At 41.1% G+C, this 22,067-nt stretch overlaps 1 protein-coding gene across 2 annotated transcripts in view; it reads left to right on the forward strand.

Annotated features, from left to right (window-relative positions):
• SEMA5A (semaphorin 5A) overlaps nt 1-22,067 on the forward strand; it is a 239,405-nt gene that overhangs the window by 144,593 nt on the left and 72,745 nt on the right. For both annotated transcript variants that reach the window (XM_032220236.1, XM_032220237.1), the window contains 4 exons: nt 11,844-11,906; nt 15,578-15,676; nt 17,101-17,314; nt 19,603-19,888. In XM_032220236.1, coding sequence (XP_032076127.1) covers nt 11,844-11,906; nt 15,578-15,676; nt 17,101-17,314; nt 19,603-19,888 — 662 coding nt within the window. The remainder of the gene's footprint in view (nt 1-11,843; nt 11,907-15,577; nt 15,677-17,100; nt 17,315-19,602; nt 19,889-22,067) is intronic.

Here is a 22,067-nt window from a genome sequence, read left to right on the forward strand (position 1 = left end):
CAGATAACAAGCCCAATCGGGCTTTTGAGTGCATGCGCTAAAATAAGCCCTCCCCCAAAAATAAGCCCTCCCCCAAAATATTGCAACACAGCAGCAGCCATGAGGTGACCATGCTCACCACCTCCTGCATCTCAAAAATAGTAAGACCTCCCCAAAAATAAGGCCAAGCACATATTTTGGGGGTCAAAATAAAGTAAGACCCTGTCTTATTTTCTGGGAAACATGGTAATTTCTCTATATAAACATAACATTTTAAGCAAGAACTAGGGAACTTATTATTTTTGTTACTTCTAGCTTCCCTTGTATCTTTACTGCTCTTATCTTTTTTTCCCCTGAACCTCAAGAGTATATTAAAAGAGGGGAAAAAGGAAACATGGAAATTGCAGAATGCTTATTGATTTTCTATCTAGAGGTACCACACATTTGACTTCATATTCATATGTATTTTATGCTAGTCTATATCTTCATCCAACAAGAAGAACAACCAATATAGCATTACTTTGCTATCTGTTGATATCTAGGTCTGATCAAAGTATTTCCTACAATCAAAAAGATTTTAGTAGAATCCCACAAGAAGCATCTCACTAGTATCTTCCAATTCTGAGTTTCTTCTTGTTCTGTTTTTGCCATCATTCTTTGGTTCATAATGATGAGTAAGTAGATTGTAGTAGTATCAGAGAATATGAGCAAAACCCACTGTCATAATTCTGACAGTTTACTGCTAGTAGTAGCAGTTAAGTGTGTGTGGGGGGGGGAGGTGATTTGCTGGAAATAACAGAATAACAGAAGGGACCTTGGAGGTCTTCTAGTCCCACCCCCTGCACAAGCAAGAGACTCTATACCATTCTGGACAAATCTCTTCTTAAAAACCTGCAATGATGCACTGCCTTCCCCAATGGTGCCAGTACAATTTATTGCCAATTGTTGATGATCATTTCTTTAATGCATTTTACCTTAACATCCTGTTTGAATACATGGCATTTGATGAGAATGCAAACAGATAACAATAGTAAAAAGGCAATGACATGAAATTTGAAATTATATAGCTAGTTTTCTGGCACCTTAATTAAACCACCTTTGGAAATGCTATGTTTTGCCAGTATCTAATTACCAGAGCCATCTGTCGCCTAAGGCACGCTCTGCCATCTGTCTGGAATTTTGTTTCATTAGTGTTTGTTTTCAGTTTTTAATTTAAAGAAATTGGTATCTATATATGTTTGTATGGGTTTTTATGAAAGTGGATGTTACGTCAGTATGTCTTTTAATACACCATGCAAACACACACCAGTGCTTCCTCCCACCCTCCCTCTTTCCTTCCCTCTCCCCAAATTTAACAACTACACTAGGTATTAGCCAGGTTTTATACTTCATTATTTGTTTACAAAGTTAGGTTTTGGGGCACTGAAACTATTAACTGAATGAGGAGATACATTAAGTAGAAAAATAGTCTCTGAGGCTATTACATTTCCAGACCTAATCAAGCGGAATTGTAAAAAAATAGACATAGACAATTTAGGCTGTCAACTTTTTTGCCCGTCTTAGTACCTGGATCTTTAAACAATGGATTGTTCTGAAATAATTAAGACATGAAAGTTGTTAGATACCCCCCCCCCACTGACAGAGGTTTCCACCAAGGTCCTCTGTTTCGTCGGGAACAGAGGTTTAACCCCATTGGTCAAGAGGTCTGGCGGATCCCTTTAAAATGGGATGCTGCCCGACCCTTCCCCAGCCGGATGTTTACCTGACTTGCAATAAAGAGCTGTTGTTACTGGAGCCTTTGTGTGCCTTCCTTTACCTGATTTAACACTGGTGACAAAGGTGGGGTCGGAAGGCAACTAGGCGAACAGAAAGAGCAAATGGGATCCTGCAAGTACATCCAGCGCAGAGTATCCTGTGCGGCATCGAGCAAGCCATCGCTGAACACCGAAAGTGAATCAGGATGGCTATGCACGCCCCACCAACTCCATATGATCCAGCCACTGAGCACTGGGAATCATACATGCTACGATTCGAGTTTTTCCTCGAAGCGAACTATCTCATGGGCGTTCCAGAAGCCTGTAAGAAGAACAGAGTTGGCCTCCTCAGGGTGCCGTCGGCCAGACAGTGTCGACTGGTGACCCCCAGGGGGGGAGCCTTCTCTGTGGGAGCGTCTTCCCTCTGGAATGAGCTGCCCCCGGAGCTTCGTATAATCCCCGACCTCTAGTCCTTCCGACGTGCCCTAAAAAGTTGGCTTTTCCAGCAAGCCAGCCTGGACTGAACAAAACAAATCAAAGTATTGATTATTGTTAATTTTAATTTGAATTCTTTTTAAAAAATGTGTCATTGTTAATTTTAATTGGGTTTGGGGATACCCGATTTAATTTCTTTTTAACTTTTGTAGTATGTGTCTCTTTTAATGTTGTACACCATCCTGAGTCCTTGGGAGAAGGGTGGCATATAAATCGAATAAACCTGAACCTAAACCTAAACATGTTCCTCTGTTACTGTGGCTGGGAAGTATTTGAAATGGTGAAAAACCTCTCAGAACCAACCCCGCTCCAAGCAGTGTCCTGGTCTGCACTACAACAAACCCAACTACGTGCCCAAGCCGTCCAAATATGTTCGCCGGCATGAATTTAACATCTGAAACCAGATGGAAGGCGAATCTATCAATGAATATGTGGGGGCACTCCGGAAACCAGCAGCCTATTGTGAATTCCGAGACCCGGACGAGCTGATTCTGGACTGCATAATCTGTGGCATGCGAGACATTACTCTGCAGAGGAGGCTACTCGCTAAATCGAACCTCTCTCTGCAGATCGCATTAGACGAGGCTAGGGCATCCGAATCTGCCGCCAAATCGACGGAAACCCTACAGCGTCAGAGCGCACCTCAGGATGTGCGGAAAAAAGTACCCGCGTGCATCACGAGACTACCGAGCCTGAGAGCTCCGAAAGCGAGGAGGAAGACAGCTACCGCATGCGCAGTCGCCGCACAAAGCCGGCAAGAAAATTCAATTTTCTAACAAAAGTGTTATTATTTTTGTAGCCTGGAGATCTGCGTTGTCTCGGTTGCTTGCCACTGTTGCTGTTGGAACGGTGATGAAGGCTTAGCTTCAAAGGTCAGCTGAGGACTAGTTAATTGTCATTCAGTGGTTTCTCAGAATCAGAGCTATTCCTGGGCCCAGTTCAAGTATGGTTAGAAGAGCCGAGGTGGCACAGTCGTTAGGGTGCAGTACTGCAGGCCACTTCAGCTGACTGTTATCTGCAGTTCAGCGGTTCTAATCTCACCGGCTCAGGGTTGACTCAGCCTTCCATCCTTCCGAGGTGGGTGAAATGAGGACCCAGACGGTGGGGGCGATATGCTGACTCTGTAAACCGCTTAGAGAGGGCTGAAAGCCCTATGAAGCGGTATATAAGTCTAACTGCTATTGCTATCCATGTATATCAAACCATTTCTTCCACATTTGGTCTTTATATTGTGATGAAATGGATATGAATTTCAACAATAGAATCCTTTTCTCATTTACATATAGCTTTCATAGTAGTGCCTGTTTTTGGCATGATAACTGTAAAGTCCAACTTGCGACTGGCCGGAAAGTCCTCGACTTACGACCAGGCGGCTGGCAACAAGTGGACAGCCATGATTGGCTATGGCGCGCCTGGCTCAAAGCGGGACTTTTGCAGTTTACCTATTGGCTGCTCTGCTTGACAGCTCCTGTATAAATAGCTGTCAAGCAGAGCGTGGTGCTGAATTACTTGTTCTTTTGTTAGCTTGCTGTTTAAAATAAAAAGTTACCTGTTTCACAGTTACCTCACAGAGTCCTCACTTCTGTTAGCCAGTTCACAACACTGGCGATCAGGATGGGATGCTGAGGAAACAAACCTGAAGTAGATAGTAAGGAAAGAAAAAAAAATTCTTTCTTTCTCTACCTCACTCTGCTTCCTCACTCAGCTGTCGACTTTCTCTCAGACTTCTGAACTTGGACAATGGCGGCTATTCCTCAGTTGGCTCCTTTCAATCCAACAACTGAGGCTTGGGGAGTCTTTTTACAACGTTTTGAATGCTTCCTCCTTGCCAATGAATTCAAGGAGTTGTCCTCTGACAGGCGGATGGGTTTTTTCCTCAGCAAATGTGGCCCAGAGATGTTTGCCACGGCTCGGGTGCTAGCAGCCCCCTTGCCAGTGCACACTCTCCCATGGGACACCCTGCTGCTGAAGCTGAGGAACCATTACTCCCCAGCCCCTTCCCGTTACGCCAGACGCTACGGGTTCTGACAGTGCTTACAAAAGGATGGAGAATCCGTAAGCCAGTACATGGCTTCTTTGAGCACGGCCGCAATCCATTGCGAATTCCATGATCTAGATGACTCCCTCCTCGAGCAATTTATCTGTGGCATTAAGAGACATTCACCTCCAACAGTGGCTTCTGGCACGCTCAGAGCTCAACATGGCCTCTGCACTAGACGAAGCCAGGGCGTCTGAGATGTTAGACACATATACATCTGAAATCCGAAAGTGCCAGCAGTTCGCAATGCCCGCAGCTAGACCTTCAATCTTCCAAGTTGAAACCCAAGACCTGCCTGAAGCAGCTGAGGACATCGACGAAGATGAGGTGAGCCACCTCAGAACAACACCGCTGAGGTGCCCGAAACCTCCCACCAAGTTTCCTCAGACTACCTGCTTGGACTGCAGGGGCTCCCATCCCTGGTCTACGTGCCCTTTTAAAATGGCAACCTGCTGCCACTGCGGCAAGAAGGGACATTTAGCTCATGTTTGCCGGTCTAATTTATCTTCCACCAGCTCTGACACACCACCACCGTTCCAGCCCGGCCGTTTCAACCGCTGAGGGAACCAACAAGCCAGTGACTGTTTTACCATCCGCCGTGACCTGCAGCTTCCTACAGCCTCCATCAGCAGCTCATCACTCCCTGCTTCAGCTAAGCAGAAGCTGCACCTGTCTCTACGCCTTGAGGGGGCTCCATGCCGAATGGAGATAGACACCGGGTCCTCCAGATTGATCATGGCATGGAGCACCCTCTGACTCCTCGTCCTGGGCATCTAAGAGCTGAGGTGGTGCAGTAGTTAGAATGCTGTACTGCAGCCACTTCAGCTGACTGTTATCTGCAGTTTGGCGGTTCAAATCTCACCGGCTCAGGGTTGACTCAGCCTTCCATCCTTCCGAGGTGCGTAAAATGAGGACCCAGACTGTGGGGGCGATATGCTGACTCTGTAAACCGCTTAGATAGGGCTGAAAGCCCTATGAAGCGGTATATAAGTCTAACTGCTATTGCTATTGCTATCTCCAGAAGCTGCCTACAAGAAGCAAGCAGCAGCCTCTGAGACTACCTTGAGCACTCCATCTCTGTCTTAGGCAGCGTTTCCTGCCTCGTTGAATATGTTGATTTCCGAGGCTAAACCCCCCTCCCCCCATGTCATTGTAGCCAACTCCCTGCCTACCCTGCTAGGTCTAGATTGGTTCTCTGCCCTGGGACTGACCGTCTCGGACATCCATGCCACCTCTTCCATCGACCCTATCTATGGTGACATCACCAGGGAATTTGTCGATGTTTTCGACAGATCCCTGGGTAAATATAAGGGATCACACATTTCCCTCAATTTGGACCCCCAAATCGCCCCATCTGCCTAAAGGCCCGCCGTGTCCCTCTTGCGTTTTGACCCAAGGTCAACACAGAGCTGGACAAGCTAATCGCGCAGGGAGACCTTGAACCCATCAACTTTACCTTCCTCTTCGGCCGCCGTCCCTGGACTGAGACGCTTGGGGTCACCCCGCCTATCTCACTGACTATGCCTATGCCATCCAAGAGGAGAGGGGTGTAAAGTCCTTGACTTGTGACTGGTCGGAAAGTCCTTGACTTATGACCACCTGCAAGTCCTCGACTTATGACCAGGGGGCCGGCAACAAATGGACAGCCATGATTGGCTATGGCAATCAACAATAACCTAACATGACAAGTTACTCTATATAAGTAGGTGAAAGAGTTAGAGCTCTTGGACTCTGTGGCTCATGAAACATTTATCAATTTCATGGGTCTCACCACCACCAGTTTCTTTTCTAGCCTTTACAGTTTTTCCTTTCCTTCCAATTTATCTGGCTATTTTACATAGCTTTTCATCCTCATCTTGTGTCCATCTTAGTTTGCATCATTTTGGAGACTTTAAAGGGGCCTTCGATTCTTTGGGCAACCCAAATTTCTAAAGTGGATAGGAAAAATGTAATGTTTGAACCTGGACTGTGAGATACCTAGATTTTTTGAGTTTACTTTATTCTAAAGCCCACTTTAGAAAACTTATACCAACCACCTAGCACTATTCTAGTGCTCAGGATAAGCCTTGCTGATAAGACCTTTTAACATGATGCTTAGCATCAAAGGAGCAATCCATCCCCGAGAATCACTCTCGGTTTTAAAGCATGATCTGTAATTGGATTGGAAAATCAGGGCTGGATCTTTCTGAAATGAAGACATTATCCTACTATTTTCCACAACAAACAGCAGATGTTTATGATGAAGAAAGTCAAAAGGGCAAACTCTTTCCTTCCTAAAGTAGAAATTGAAAATATACTAAAGAGAACATACATGTTTGTGCTGTCACCCACTCCCCATTAATATTAGCTCTCAACCTATTGAATAATATCATTTGATCTTTATTTCCAATAAATTAAATTTCACTTCCAACTAAGGAAGGTCATACAAGTGACCTGCATGAAATCATCTACCAGGTTTTTGCTCATTTTTTGGCAGGGCTGGGGGGAAGTTACAGTTAAGAGGTTTTCAATTAAAATGCTGCCTCTCTGGTTTCAAAGCAGCCCCGTAAGGTTTTGCTGATGTCATGTCAAAGCAATTGCTTTGCGCTCCTAAGAGCTTACACTAGAATCAGGTGAAAACTTCCAAAGATTTTATAGATTACCAGATCATGGTTAGAAAGCAAATGTAAAGGATGCATCCATCTCCTTTTGCTCCTGTCTGTTTAAGCTGACATGAGAGATTGTGGACCATGTCTCCATGGAAACTGGTTCCTCAGCAGGCAAAGAGCTGAAGACTGCAATTCTCACTTAAATCCTTCATTTGTCAAGGGAAGAATCTTTTGAAGTCGTGTGGTATGTCAATCCCACATGGGGATATGAAATTCTCAAATGTCTGTGACAGCTAACATCTTATTAATACATTGCACAATATATGTCGGTGATGTTCTACTGATCTCAGAAACATGCTAATCTTAAATTGATTATTTTAATTAGTTATAACTTTAACAGGGTGTGATGTTTCATGAAGGGAAATGGATTCTCTGTTACAAAATGAGGTTCACTTAGATTTTGATGTAGAAGTTTCAAAGAAAGGGACGTGACTGTTAAAGGAAAATCTAATCCGATGTTCTTATCGCATCACTTCTGCAGAAATTGGATAGTAAAGGTTTTCATAGCATAGGGACGAAAGCTTTATCCCCTGCTGATGTCTGCACATTAGAAAGTTGATCCTGTTCTATTTACTGAAACTTTTTCAGTTCAGTTTATAACACCTCAGTGGGTATCCATCTCTCTCAGACACCCACATACAGTACAAATTAGATTAAAGACCTAAGATTTCAGCTGTAGCATGGTAGTTTATGAGTCAGTGTTAAAACTTGTCTTTTATTACAGCAGAAGACAAAGGAAGACATACAACACACATTGAAAATGGAAAATAAAATGCAGTTGACAGAACTAGCAGTAAAAATAGGGTTTTTCCCCTTATAAATAACTACATGGATTATGTAGGGGTTGATTAAATGGCTGTTTCTTTCTTTACTTCTTGCATTTAAATCAATAGGATTACTGTAACACGCTCTACATGGGGCTGCCCTTGAAGAGTGTTCAAAGACTTCAGTTAGTCCAGAATGCAGCCACGCGAGCGATTGTGGGCGTACCTAGGTACACCCACGTTACACCTGTCCTCCGCAAGCTGCACTGGCTTCCTATTGGTCTTCGGACACGTTTCAAGGTGCTAGTCGTTACTTTTAAAGCCCTTCATGGTTTAGGACCTGGCTACCTGAGAGATCGCCTCCTGCCTTTTACCTCCCAGAGATCTATAAGATCGCACAGATTAGGCCTCCTCCGGATTCCATCTGCCGGCCAATGTCGGCTGGCGACTCCCCGGGGGAGGGCCTTCTCTGTAGCTGCTCTGGCCTTATGGAACGATCTCCCCGTGGAGATCCGGACCCTTACTACTCTCCCGGCCTTCCGCAAAGCGATTAAGACCTGGCTTTTCCAGCAGGCCTGGGGCTGCTGATTTATCCAGCCCCACTTTAAGTTATGAATGTTGTGCGATTTTAATGTCTGTACTTTTTAATTTTTATATGTTTCCCCTCCCTGCTTTATCTGTAAGCCGCCCTGAGTCTCTCTCGAGTGGGCGGCATACAAGTCCTAATAAACGTAAATAGACAATTGATAGGAAATCATGGCCTTCTAGCAGTTCTAGACAACTGGACTCATGATGGAAGACCTTGGAAGCTACAGTATAGCTACATTTGGAGGTTCATATCCTCTCATCTCCACTATAGGCTGAAGTAGAACATTATCTTACTACTGGCACGCAAGCTAATAGTTAAATTAATTTTAAAAATCCTAAGCAAAAAATGTGAGAATCTAACCTAAAATATCACAGCTCTCCAGTTATGTAAATCTCTAGATCAGGTGGTTAGATATGGAACTCCTAGCAAAAATGGAAGCTGAGAAAGAGTTTGAAAGTATTTAGTAACAGCTGCATTTATGAGGTTTATATTTGATGGACTTTCCAGATGACCAGTTCTTACATCAACTAGATTTTTTGAATCCAATTAAAATTCACTTGAGATTGATCTTGGCTGTCTTGATTTAGTTTCATTTCTATATGAACACGGGGTTGCTATGAGCGTAGGTCTGTTTATATTTTTGCAAATCTGTTGGGCTCACTAAGACTCCCCAGATAAACAGTGCATGCTTGCCAGCTTTCCGTACAGCAACTGAGTACTTTGTCCTTCCTCCATCAGGGCTGACTGTATAGTCATCATTTTTGGAGGGGTTAAATAAAAAAGGAGAGAGAGAGAGACAGAATAAGAATTCCCCAGGCTTCCGTGCTTGCCAAGATATTCAAACTGCTGTTGGTTTCAAAGCTGTCACTACTGATATGCTGGAAGGTTGGCATTTGGGCTACTGTGTTTTGAGTGCCATCAGATTTTATTCTTACGTGTTAAATTGGAACTTACATTCCAATATTCCAGTTATTGTATTTTCAGCATATCCTCAGGCAGCTCTTGGAAACCTTTATGCATTTTATCTGTATTTTTCTTTAGTAATGGCATTCTTACAGTAACATTTAAGTAGCAGTCTTACAGTATGATTAGGGTTTTTGCTATTGCTAGACTACCTTAGCATTCTCATCATGAGTTATTGATTAACATTCTTTTCCTTGTTACTTTTTCCAGTGCATATGTTGATACATCGTTTTCTCAAGCCAGAAAAATGTTTGCTGTTTTTCTTTATAGATTTGCCAAAATTTGAAACCAAATCACCATTTCATCTTGGATGATACAAAATCGTATGGAGTTGTTATAATATCGTAATTCTGAGAGTTCTGTAGTCATAGGTACAATATTTTTGGCGTCTTTCTTAAATCACAAATATGAGCTAGAGAGCTCCTAAAATATGATTTTAGTGTTCTTCAAATTGGGTGACCTAACTGATCACTGTTGAATAGAATTGTATTCCTACAACAACAACCACCAAACCCATATTACTGGAACAGCAGAAGTGATAATTGAGAAGGTATTAAGGGTAGAACTTCTCATTTGAGATAGTATTTTGCATCATTCAGGTTTTAATTTTAGATTTTTTTTTCAAGGTAAAGAAATTGCTCTAGGTGGCAAACATATAGTGGTTGGTGTTGCCCGGCAGGAGGTGTTGGAGCTGTCACCAGACTCCAACAGCGAGGGGTCTTATGAGTCGGCCTTGGAGGAGGTGGAGGACCCTGGACAGGGTGTCGACTCCGAGCAGGGCAAGGAGAGACTGGTTGGCCACCAGGTGGCGGCAGAGCATTGGATCAAAGGGAATGTTCAGGAAAACATTTGGGAGTTGTTTCAGGATGCATGCAGACGAAGGGTTACTCAACGGAAAGAACAACGGAGTAACTACAGGAGGTGATTACGAGCAGCTGATGCTGATTAAGATCCTCTCCTGATTATAAAAGGGACTGTGCCACGCCCTAGTTGCAGGAGTCAACGTTCTCGTTCTTATTCATGTTCATGATTCAGAGAAACCAACTTGGATAAGTGGTTTGCTGTGAGAAGCTTGTTTAATTGCTGCTAGAGAGCTTATCTATTAGTTTATTTTGGGCTTGCAGCCAAGGAGAGCTTGGACTGATTAAAACATTCTTTTGTATGTCTGTTTTGGCTTTCGTTCCTGGACGGAGAAGGGAGGGGGTCAGAACAGGTTGGTATAAGTCTAAAATATTTAGACTAACTGCCCTATATGTGCCATCCTAAGGATGTATTCAGAACTAATCAATCACTAACTTCTCTTTCAGGGGCAAGGAGTTCAAACAGGTGGCAAATGCACAACTTGTATCTGTATCAAATCAACTTCTGACTTTGTAGCGAGACTGTTGTAATAGCCCTGCTAATAAAAATACAGGAGATAAAATCTTGTTCTTCTAGAACCCTATATATATTTAGATAGGTGGTAGATATAGTGGTTTTGCGTCAGTCTGCAGAACTTGCCGAGAATGCAGTTTTGTCAATTATTGCTTTCCTAATAGCATCTTTGTTATGAAACTCCTGCCAAGTTTTATCTTGTCTATGATTTTGATGAACCATAAAAGGTGTCAAGAAAGATCATTCAAACATTTGTAGCGATGTATCATTGGTATTTTCTATTTCTTCTTGTCACTTAAGTTACGCCAGTGGTGATTTTTCTCATATTGGGATGATACTTTATTAATCTTCTGATTAATCTTCTGCAAATCTCAAAAATGGGTCTTGTATTTGAGGATTCCTGCAGGTAATATAAAGTGCAGTTTCTAGACTTAATTTTTTTTAAATGTTCTATCAGTTGTGGGGAAAATTTTCAAGACTATTTTAAAGTGTTGGTGCTTACCTAAATTGTTTGAGATAACAATCACTTAAAACATATGCACACACCCATTACAAAATTGTCTGGATGTTGAATTTACCTGCTCATGTTGGATCCTTTCACTGTCAAATGGAACGATATTTTCAGAACAGCTGCTTTATCTGAAGAATACCTTCCCAGGAAAAAAAAATGGTCCAATTATCTTTAAGGACCCATGTATGGCCAAAACCCACATATAACTTTATAGATGCCCATATATGTGTATCCTATTACTTTCATTTTATTTTTCTTTCATGGTTTGATAGATTTCATATATTGCAAGCTGTCCTGGGATAATTTGGAAAGAATAGTGTAGTAATATTTGTCTCTCGCACAAGAGGAACATTATGCCTGCCGTTTTCACATATAAAATAGGACTGGGGATGTGTTCAGTATCAGTGGGACTTCCAATATCAGAGGAGAAAAAGAGTGGGTATCAAACAATTGGAAGGACAAACATAAACCTTCTTTTAGTAAACAATTTGACTTTCATAATTGAACATGGACAATGAAAGAACATTGTTAATCCAGATCTTGTGTAGTTTGACCATAAATCAGCAAATATGTTGCATGTTCATTTCAGGGTGTATCATAATTTTTGATTTTCCTTCTAATTTGACGTCAATGTGGTAGATTTCAGTAGAAAATGACTCTCTTTCAATGGGAATATCAGATTGTATTTGGTTTTGTGAATAAATAATCATTATGTTTTTGAATGTTAGGGTGTGGAATGGCGTTGTGATGAGACTACTAAAAAAGCTTGTTATAGTAAAGGCAAAACAACGGTAAGTCCTTTATCCGTTTTCTCTATCTGAAATGGTACTATTTCTTTTTTTCTAGGGGTTTCCTCTTGGATATGGTAAAACCGCATCGATATTACATGCAATAAATAGTTATTCCCAATGTTTTGCCTTCTGGGTTTAGTATGATTTTTGGACATTTATTGTACATTTTCATGCCAAGAATACTCAATGGATAGACTACACAACGCAGGATTTTCAAGGAAAAAAATAACAAAAACAGAAACATCCCAGTAGAATAGAAGAAGGGGTTACAGATTTTTGTAAGACTGAAAAAAATCAAACCAACTGAAAATGGCACTTAGGGCTAATATCCAGCTCCCAATACCCCCCCCTCCCCAATGTAATCATTGAGATTATCTGAAATTCTGGAGTAGTATGGTGGTTCATGAGATTAGGACTGATGATTGGCAGGGTTGCATTTGAGACCCCCTGGGGTGCTTCTGCTGACCCAGTTGTTTGAAAGCAGGAGACTGTGGGCAGATAGATGGGTACCACATCGGTGGGGTGACTTAATGGGGAACTGAAAGGAGCCCCCCCCCAAACTGGGCAGCTTCTGAGCAACAGTGATGTCACTGTTCAATCCTTTTAACCTGGAAGTGCTTTGGTGGTCCTGGCATAAATGTAGTTGTAATCTGAAGTTTATAAGCTCACTCTAAAACCTGCAGTTTCCCATTTTAGATAAAAAAATTGGGCTGATTGAATAAAGGTGTGGAAATAATCAAGGTGAAAGCTTTCTGAATTCTAAGCTGTTCCGGCTTCATCAGAAATGTTCCAACTTTGGAACAAGTTGTTCTGAACCAATTTTGTTGTATTTAAGTACGATGGCAATAAAGATTATACTTAGACATCTGATCTTGCAATGGATGTCAAAGGAAGGCATTTGGCCAGAATATCTCTACATTAAAACATTTTACAGAGTTCTAAGTTCTGCAAATCCCTACGGTCTGGTTCATATTGGCATGGAATCAGCTGCTTGGTGCTGCTACTGGGTGCAAAACTGAGTCACTGATTGATTGATTGATTGATTTTCTTATACTGCCTTTGTCATACAGACTCCTTGTAGTTTACAACTATTGTATGTATGTATCAGGGGTGGGTTTCAACCGGTTCGCGGCGGTCCCTGCGATCCGGTTGGTCGCCGAACCCGGAAGTAAGTAACTTCCGGGAACGGCGAAGCCCCCCCCGCGCCCGCTCCTTACCCGGTTTTGCCGAATTCTGCGCTTCCACTTATGCGCAGGACGCATACAGCTCCTGCGCGATCCTCCAGGAGCAGCTGGAGCATCACACAGACGCTAGTATGCATGCGTGCGCCGCGCGCGTGCGCGAGGACGCCGCCGGCCTCGTTCCAACCGAACCGGTTGGAACAGGGCGAGAAACCCACCCCTGGTATGTATGTATGTATGTATGTATGTATGTATGTATGTATGTATGTATGTTAGAGTCACAACCCCTGGTATGCCCAAATATGGGAGGAAGTCTACTGCTTCCATTCTCTGTCTATCAGCTCGTCACAAGACACCATCAAGACAGAAACCCAATATTTTTACTGTTGCCTTTGTTACATTTGTGTTCTATTTGTGCTGATAAATAAATAAAGGGAGACTAGTATAGATCTATTTCAAGCTATTTAGCTCTCATCAGCTAGCCATACAGCACAGGTTCTAATCCCAGTAAGGGTATGGCTAGCTGATGAGAGCTAAATAGCTTGAAATAGATCTATACTAGTCTCCCTTTATTTATTTATCAGCACAAATACAACACACACACACACACACACACACACACACACACACACACACACACACACATATATATATATATATATATATATATATATATATATATATATATATATATATATATATATATATAACTCTACCACTCAAAAGAAAAGAAAACCCTACCCCTCCAAAATGCTGCCAAGGAGATCTCTGGACAATGTTTGTTATGTGATGGTATGGTATTTTACAAGTTCTCCAACATTTCTTTAAAATTACCCTTAATATCAGCACATTTCTGCAGTATTATTTGATGGCTTGTTAGGGTTGGTTCATATTTCATATTTGTGTTTATAGAAAGATGTGTTGAATAAAAGAATATATGAAAAAGAAAAAGCTGAATTTAGGAATTAAAGTCCTGAATTCCAAACAGTTACAAAATTTGTGTAGTACAATAAATGAAGAGGCTTATGTTTCAATTTTTGTATTAGTTTATTAAAATAGAAAATACAAATAAAAATTAAAACAGTGGGAAAGTAGGGAGGAAAAAGGCAAGAGAAAAAAGGGTAGGATAAAAGGGGGGAAAAAAAGAAAGAAAGGCATTGACTTCCAAATCTTTTTAGAGCAATGGAATAAGATTATACCATACAGCCTCAACTTTTACTTTTACATATATACCAGTGGTGGGATTCAGCCAGTTCACACCTATTCGGGAGAACCAGTTGGTAACTTTCTAAGCAGTTTGGAGAACCGGTTATTGGAAGAAATCTTTTGTTTTTTCCCACTTTACAGGGCTAATCCTGTAAGGAAGGCAGGAAGGAAACATTCTGGTGTTGTTTCTAGCCTAATCTTTATTGCCCTGCTTATAGAAACTGCCTCTCCGGTTAACCCTTATTACATTGTAACAGCTAAGGCGAAGCGTCCATCGACCTGAGTGACCTTGAGTTGGCCAAGCCCACCCAGTCACATGACCACCAAGCCCCGCCTACCCAGATAGTCCTTAGAGAAGAGAACCGGTTGTTAAATTATTTGAATCCCACCACTGATATATAAACTAGCCATTTCTATAATAACAAATCTATCTAATCAGCAAAACCTAAAGTCAAAGTTTCATTTTTTTCACCTCAAACACAGAAGTGGTTTCCAAGTGGAAAAAAAGTTAGCTGTATTTTTTCTTTAATTAAGGCAATTTAGCCATCTCTGCTAATTCCATCAGTGTTTCCAGCCAGTCATCCATTGTGGGAATTAAAATATCATTCTATTTTTGTGCATAGAAATATCTACCGTCAGTATATATATCAACTACATTCCAAATTTTTGTTCAGGTTCTATGTCCATTAAGCCTAAAAGAAAAGACTATGGCTTTATATTCCCTTCAAGAATCTTCTTTCTAATGAAAAATTAATTTTTACCAACTTTTTAAATTCAATTTTATCTCCTTCCATATTTTACCATAATTATTTTTGAAAAATTTAGAATTGTCCTCAGTAACAGTCACTTTAGGAATCTTCTATTTAAGATGTAAATCTTACTTCCAATTTTTTTCTTTCTCTTAAGTCACTCAGAGACGGTAAAATATTCCTTCTTTACATCTATATTACCAACATGCGTTTGAAATACCTTTATACATTTTTGACATTTTATGTAAATCTTTAAGCATTTGTAATAAATGAAGTGGTTTACAGTAGCATCAGACAGCAAAACATTATTTTTTATAGAAATCCACAAATACACTTACTGCACAATGAATATTGCTGTAATCTATAATCAGCAGCTGTTGTAATAAGTACCGTATATATGTTGATATATTAGTACTTACAGAACACATTGATGGAATGTGTTGCTGTCATTGGGAATTAATTGTAAATAATTTCTGACTTTATAGAAGTTTCCTAATATATATCATTATACTAATAAAATATTTTGCTTTGGCAGGAAGAGTGCCAGAATTATATTCGTGTTCTCCTGATTGGTGGAGATAGATTATTTGCATGTGGAACTAATGCATTTACACCCATTTGCACTAATCGGACGGTAAGAATATGAGTGGATCTGCACTACAGTCCTGTAGGTTTCATAATTCAGTAAGACAGAAGTGTGGAGGAAGACTTCTATGATTGTGGAATTTATTGTAAAAATACAAATAAATTGGATACTTTCCATTATGTACTAGGTGGCCATCTGTCAACTTCAATGTATAATGCATAATTTCCAGTATTTCATTCATTCTATAATTACCAATATTATATCAACAGAGTCTTGAGAATGTTATTACCACTTAGTATATTATTAATCATAAATATTATTAATGGCTGAAGGAACAAAATGGCAGAGAGCTAGGAATTTCTTCATTGATTACATTTGGAATGAAAAACTCTCTGGTCTGCCATGGTCTCTTTCATGGAGTCTGATCTACAGCTGATCTGAGATTAGAAATTTCCCCAGTCCTGGAAGGCTTTAAAATAGCCCAATCTGAATATCTGAGACCATTTTAAGCATTCTGACAATGGGATACTTTTCAAAGAGGAATTACTCTGGAAAATGAAGGGTTCTGCTGTCCAACCTTACAATATTGGTAAGGAGTACCTATCATTTATAATAAAGCTTCAAAATAAGCTTAATTTACGACTGTTCAGGCTATTTTTAAGCCTTATTGTGGTATAGGTGGCATTTTGAAGGAGAGGGAACTACCAGAAATGGAAAAATGTAGTCTTCTTAATACTGTGATTTTCTCTCAAATGTTTGGTACCGTATCCTGCAATACTTGAATGCCAGTAGACTGCTTTAATGGTGCTGTGATATAATGTGTATTCATGCTGTGGATTAGCTAAATGGGTGTGTATATAAGATAGAAAGAGTGAATGGATTCACTTAATAAAATAATAGTTTTCAATATTTTGTAAAATTTGGATGGAGTTGAGCTTCTGCAGTGGAAACAAGGAGGAAGCAATTACCTTTCATCTTGCAACTCCCAGTGTCCTCCCAAAACCTGGCCAATAAATGAATAAATATGCATATTTTGAACAGTGAACATGTTGTAGAGATCTCCTATGTGATGAACATTCTGAATAGTAATCTGTATAGGGTGAATGAGATCTAGTGTACTGTAGATATGGAACTCTTTACTGAACTTGTAGGCCCTAAAGCTAGTAAGAAGTCTATATTAATAAGAACGTACTTTAAGACATCGTTTTTAATTCTTCACATTAGAAGTCAGGGTTTCCCCCCCCCAATTATTTGTGTGCATATGTGTATATTTATAGTTAATGTAAGAATAGAATTAGAGTTATATAATAGTTAATTCAATGTTGATATGGGTGAAAACTGAAGGAGTTCCTGAACCAAAAAGCAGGACAGATGTACAAATGACTTCTTCAGTTTATGTTAAAGATTCGTGGGTTTCATATTCTTTCATGCAGTTTGTAATAATTCTTCCTCTCCCCAATATTCTGATGAAGCTAAGTAACCTGGAAGAGACACATGATCAGATCAGTGGCATGGCACGCTGTCCTTATAGCCCTCAGCACAATTCTACAGCTCTCCTTGCAAGCACCGGTGAGTTATATGCAGCAACTGTCATGGACTTTCCAGGGAGAGATCCGGCAATTTATCGCAGCTTGGGTATTCTCCCTCCACTTCGGACTGCACAGTACAACTCTAAGTGGCTGAATGGTGAGTAGATGGAAGAGACATATATATATATTTATTTATCAGCACAAATACAACAAATGTAACAAAGGCAACAGTAAAAATATTGGGTTTCTGTCATGATGGACTCTTGTGACGAGCCAATAGACAGATAATGGAAGCAGTTAGCTTCCTCCCATAATTGGGGCATACCAGGGGTTGTGACACTATATATATATTCTGAGGTTTTCACGGGTGTTAGTATGTAGGTCTCTAGTTATTCGGGTTTTCTCCCGCGTAAAATTGGAGATGTCTTGGCGACGTTTCGACGAAGTCTCATTCGTCATCTTCAGGCTTCTTCAGGCTTGGTGCTTCGAAACGTCGCCAAGACATCTCCAATTTTACGCGGGAGAAAACCCGAATAACTAGAGACCTACACACTCACACACACACACACACACGTATGTATGTATATATATGTGTGTGTGTGTGTGTGTGTGTTAGGAAATGCTTTCTTTTAAGAACTTCAACTACTGCATTTTTCGGAGTATAAGATGCACTTTTTTCCCTCAGAAAAGTGGCTGAAAATCTGGGCGCGTATTATACACTGAATACAGCATTTTTTGCCTCCTGAAACCCTGCACCCTTCACCAAAATGGCCGTGCAGAGCCTTTAGGTAGCCTTGCAGAGTGTTCCTGGGGGCTGAGGAGGGCTTCAATGAGTGAAAAATGGGCCTTTTTTGCTCAATTTTGCCACCCCCCAGCTCTCAGGAGCACGCTATAAGCCTTTTAAAAGCTATGTATGCCCTTTTTTTGAGAAAAAACTGGCCCGTTTTTGTGAAAAATTGGCCATTTTTGTTTATTCCCCCCCCCCAGGAGCATTCTACAAGCCTCCTAAAGCCTATTCATGCCCCCCCTTTTTTTAAAAAGGGCCCGTTTTCATGAAAAACAGGCCATTTTTGGGAGATCTGCAGAGTACAAAACCTTTTTTTTTAAATTTGCCTCTTCAAAACCTTATACTACGGTGCGTCTTATACTCCAAAAAATACGGTAGTTTATTTTGAAGGAAAAAGCTTCATTCTTACAACTTAATGCTGCTTTGTTCACAGCCTCTTCACATATAGTATGACTTCTTAGATGTCATTTTTGCAGATTTAAAGTTGGTCATGTTATATGAAATTGGGGCATGGAGAGAAATAAAGAAAAGATATAAAACAACTGAGTGTTAATTGTGAAAATGTAAGAGGCATATACTACAAAAAAAACCATAGGTTTATTTAGTTCTTAATGCAATTAGTCCTCATTCAGCAGCCACTCGTTCAGTGCTTGTTCAAAGTTACAATGATGCTGAATGTGGAGAGTTACAACCAGTCGTCCTAGTGGCAGCCATTGTAGCATCCCTAAAGCCATACCTTTGCAATTTGGATGCTTGGCAACCTGCTTGCGGTTAGAATAATTCAGCGTGATCAGGTGATAGCCATTTGCAACCTTCATTGCTGACTTCTGAAAAAGCTGAATCAATCAGGAAGCCAGCAGGAGATTGCAAATGGTGATATCATGTCTAATAATCACATGAAGTTCACTTAACAATGGCAGCTAGAAAGGCATGGACTGCCATTGTAGCAATAGCAATAGCAGTTAGACTTATATACCGCTTTCAGCCCTCTCTAAGCGGTTTACAGAGTCAGCATATTGCCCCCCCCCCCCCACCCAGTCTGGGTCCTCATTTCACCCACCTAGGAAGGATGGAAGGCTGAGTCAACCTTGAGCCGGTGAGATTTGAACCGCCGAACTGCAGATAGCAGTCAGCTGAAGTGGCCTGCTGTACTGCACCCTAACCACTGCGCCACCTCGGCTCTTAAGAGCAGTCATTTTAAGTCAGCGCAGTCACATGACATTCCAGTTTACAACTGCATTGCTTAACTATGGAGTTTCCAGTCTGAATGACCACAATTCACCAAAAAGTCCAGATAACTGTAACAAAAAAAGATAATTGATAGTCTTTGGACAGTTACTTCATCATATATGTATTACTAAATTATTGTGTTTAATCTTGGTATTATTTGAATGAACATAATCTTGGCAGGAGAAAGGAAATCAGGATAAAACTGACAGAGGTAAGTGGACTTCTTGAGTTCATGAATGGAAATTTCAAAAAATGTTACATAAAAGTTGGGATTTAAGGAAAATATTGGAAGGGGGGCAAAAAGTGTAGCTTCTTGCATGAATCCTAGGTACGTGGCCTAAGGAAACAAGGGTCATGTGTAGATGGATGGAGTCGATTTAGGGAGCAAAGTTATTTTCCTCTATTTTTTTTTCCAAAATATATTCCAGAACCAAATTTTGTGTCTTCATATGACATCGGAAACTTCATCTACTTTTTCTTCCGAGAGAATGCAGTGGAACATGACTGTGGGAAAATAGTTTTTTCTCGGGCTGCTCGAGTTTGTAAGAATGACATTGGTGGCAGATTTTTGCTGGAAGATACTTGGACCACCTTCATGAAAGCGCGTTTGAATTGCTCCCACCCTGGAGAAATTCCTTTTTACTACAATGAATTACAGAGTACGTTCTTCCTGCCAGAACTGGAATTAATCTACGGGATCTTTACCACTAATGTGTATGTAGTTTATGTAGTATTTTCTTTCTAGAACATTCAAAATTAACTTGAGGAGGATATCTATTTATATCCAGGAGTGGGCAATCTTGAAAACAAAACAAAACTGAAAAAAAAGTTAAAAGATTTTGGTAGAAAATGATTATATATTTATCACTTATAGAAGGGAATAAAAGTGACAGCTAGATGAATGTGAGTTTTTCAAACCTAAAAGCTTTCCTTGTTTGAATTTTCATTTGAAATGATGCAATTGGCAAAAATGGAGACTATTATATACCAAAATATTTGCATCAGTCACATTAATGAATTAATTTGCAAAGATAACAGTTCCATTAGTAAATGTGGTTTTTTAAATATACATATATATATACAAAGGAGTTAAGAAAACATACCTTGATTTCAGCATGAATACTATGAATTGTAGGAGAACATTCAACTGGAGACAAAAGATCCTATGAAGCAGTGGTCCCCAATCTTTCCTGCTTGGTGACCTGGCTGGGGCAGAGAGGGGAACCAGGCTGCACAAGCGGTAGGCCAATGCACACCTGTGTGTGCCTGCAAGAGAGAAGACAAGGCTTTGGGGTGTGATCTCAGATCCTTCAGGCTTCTCCATGCCAAAAGCTTTTGCAAAGGGACAGAAGACCTTACGCAGTGCAAGATCTCGCCCACAAAGCCTTTGTCCGTTTGCAAAAGCTTTTGGCATGGAGAAGACAAGCCTTTGGAGCAGTGACGTGCAGTCAGGGGAGGCAGGGGAGGCACAGCCTCACCTCTGTCAATCATGAAAAGGAAAGAAAAATGTAAACGGGAAAAAGCGAGTGCTGAGGTTAGGCTAGCTAGCTGCTGCCACACCGTGAATGACTGCCTGTTTAAAAAAGCCTCTAAAAAAGCGCCCTCTACTATGAGGCAGGAGAACTGCATGCCTCATCTAGTCTAACTTTTTAGGCGCTCAAGCAGAGTTAAGCGAGGGTTAAAAGCCTAAAAAATCCCGAGGTAGTTGAGGCACGCAGTTCTCCTGCCTCATAGTAGAGGGCGCATTTTTTAGAGGCTTCAACTCTGTCATTCTGTTTAAAGCTGCAGCGTCACGCTCACTCTTCCTCCTCTCTTTCTCCGTTTCTGATGCCCCCCACCCCCACCCCACGCTCCCTCTTTTCCTTCAAATTTCCTTTTTTTTCTTTAATAAATGCAATGCTCAGGCATTCTCTCCTCTCCCGCGACACCCCACTGACTAAAATCACTTTCTTTCGCCCGCCTGTGCTCGCGGCAGCCCACCCGAGCCTCTGCTTTAGGCTCAGGCGGGTGAAAGAAAATGCTTTAGTAAGTGGGGTGTCGAGGGAGAGAACTGCCTCACCAGCCATAAACCTCACTGCACGTCACTGCTTTGGATGTGCGGTCTCATGCTTCTTCAGACTCACTGAGACTTCCCAAAGCTCCAAAAGCAGATTGGGTTTCTTATGCAGACAGTCTCGGTGAATCATCGAAGTTGACCAGGGCGCATTGAAGATGAGCAGGGCGTGTTCATCTCACTCAGCCTCTGCTGTTACTGCTCCTCTTTTGGAGCATCGGGAGTTGGGTAGAGGGGAACAGGGCTATGCAAATGGCGAGCCGGCACCCGTGAACCTGAAGCTCCACGGAAGAGAGAAGAGCAACCTTTGAGGCACCCCTCGCAGGACCTGGTTGCGAATAGGCCATGGCCTGGTAGTGGGCTGTGACCCATAGGTGAGGAAGTCCTGCTATGAAGTATTGTTTTGTTCACACAATAAAATTCATTCGGGAAAGAATCCGGTCCACTCAAGAAAGGTAGTTGAACCTGGATGAATGCTATGATGGAGTAAATCTTGCTATAATCATATGAACAGTTGATTCTGGAGACATATTGCAGGGCCTTTTTTCTTACAAGCCACTTCTCAGATATCTGAGCAGCCAAATCTTACTAAGATATTTAAAAGTAATGGCTAATATGTTAAATTTTATGCAACAAAATCAATTGGAAACCAATGAAGTCACTGCAAATTGATAGTTTCCTGATTCAAATGATGGCAAATTCCCAGATTATTTTGGTAGTTTCAAAGGTATTCTATAGTATATTTATTTCCTTCTGACCAGCTGGCCATTTTAAAGTCATTTTTTTCTAAAGTGATTTGCCACTGCCTCCTTCCTAGGGCTGGGAGAGAAAGACTTCCTG

This window comes from Thamnophis elegans, chromosome 6, assembly GCF_009769535.1.
Source record: "Thamnophis elegans isolate rThaEle1 chromosome 6, rThaEle1.pri, whole genome shotgun sequence".
Lineage (NCBI taxonomy): Eukaryota > Metazoa > Chordata > Lepidosauria > Squamata > Colubridae > Thamnophis > Thamnophis elegans.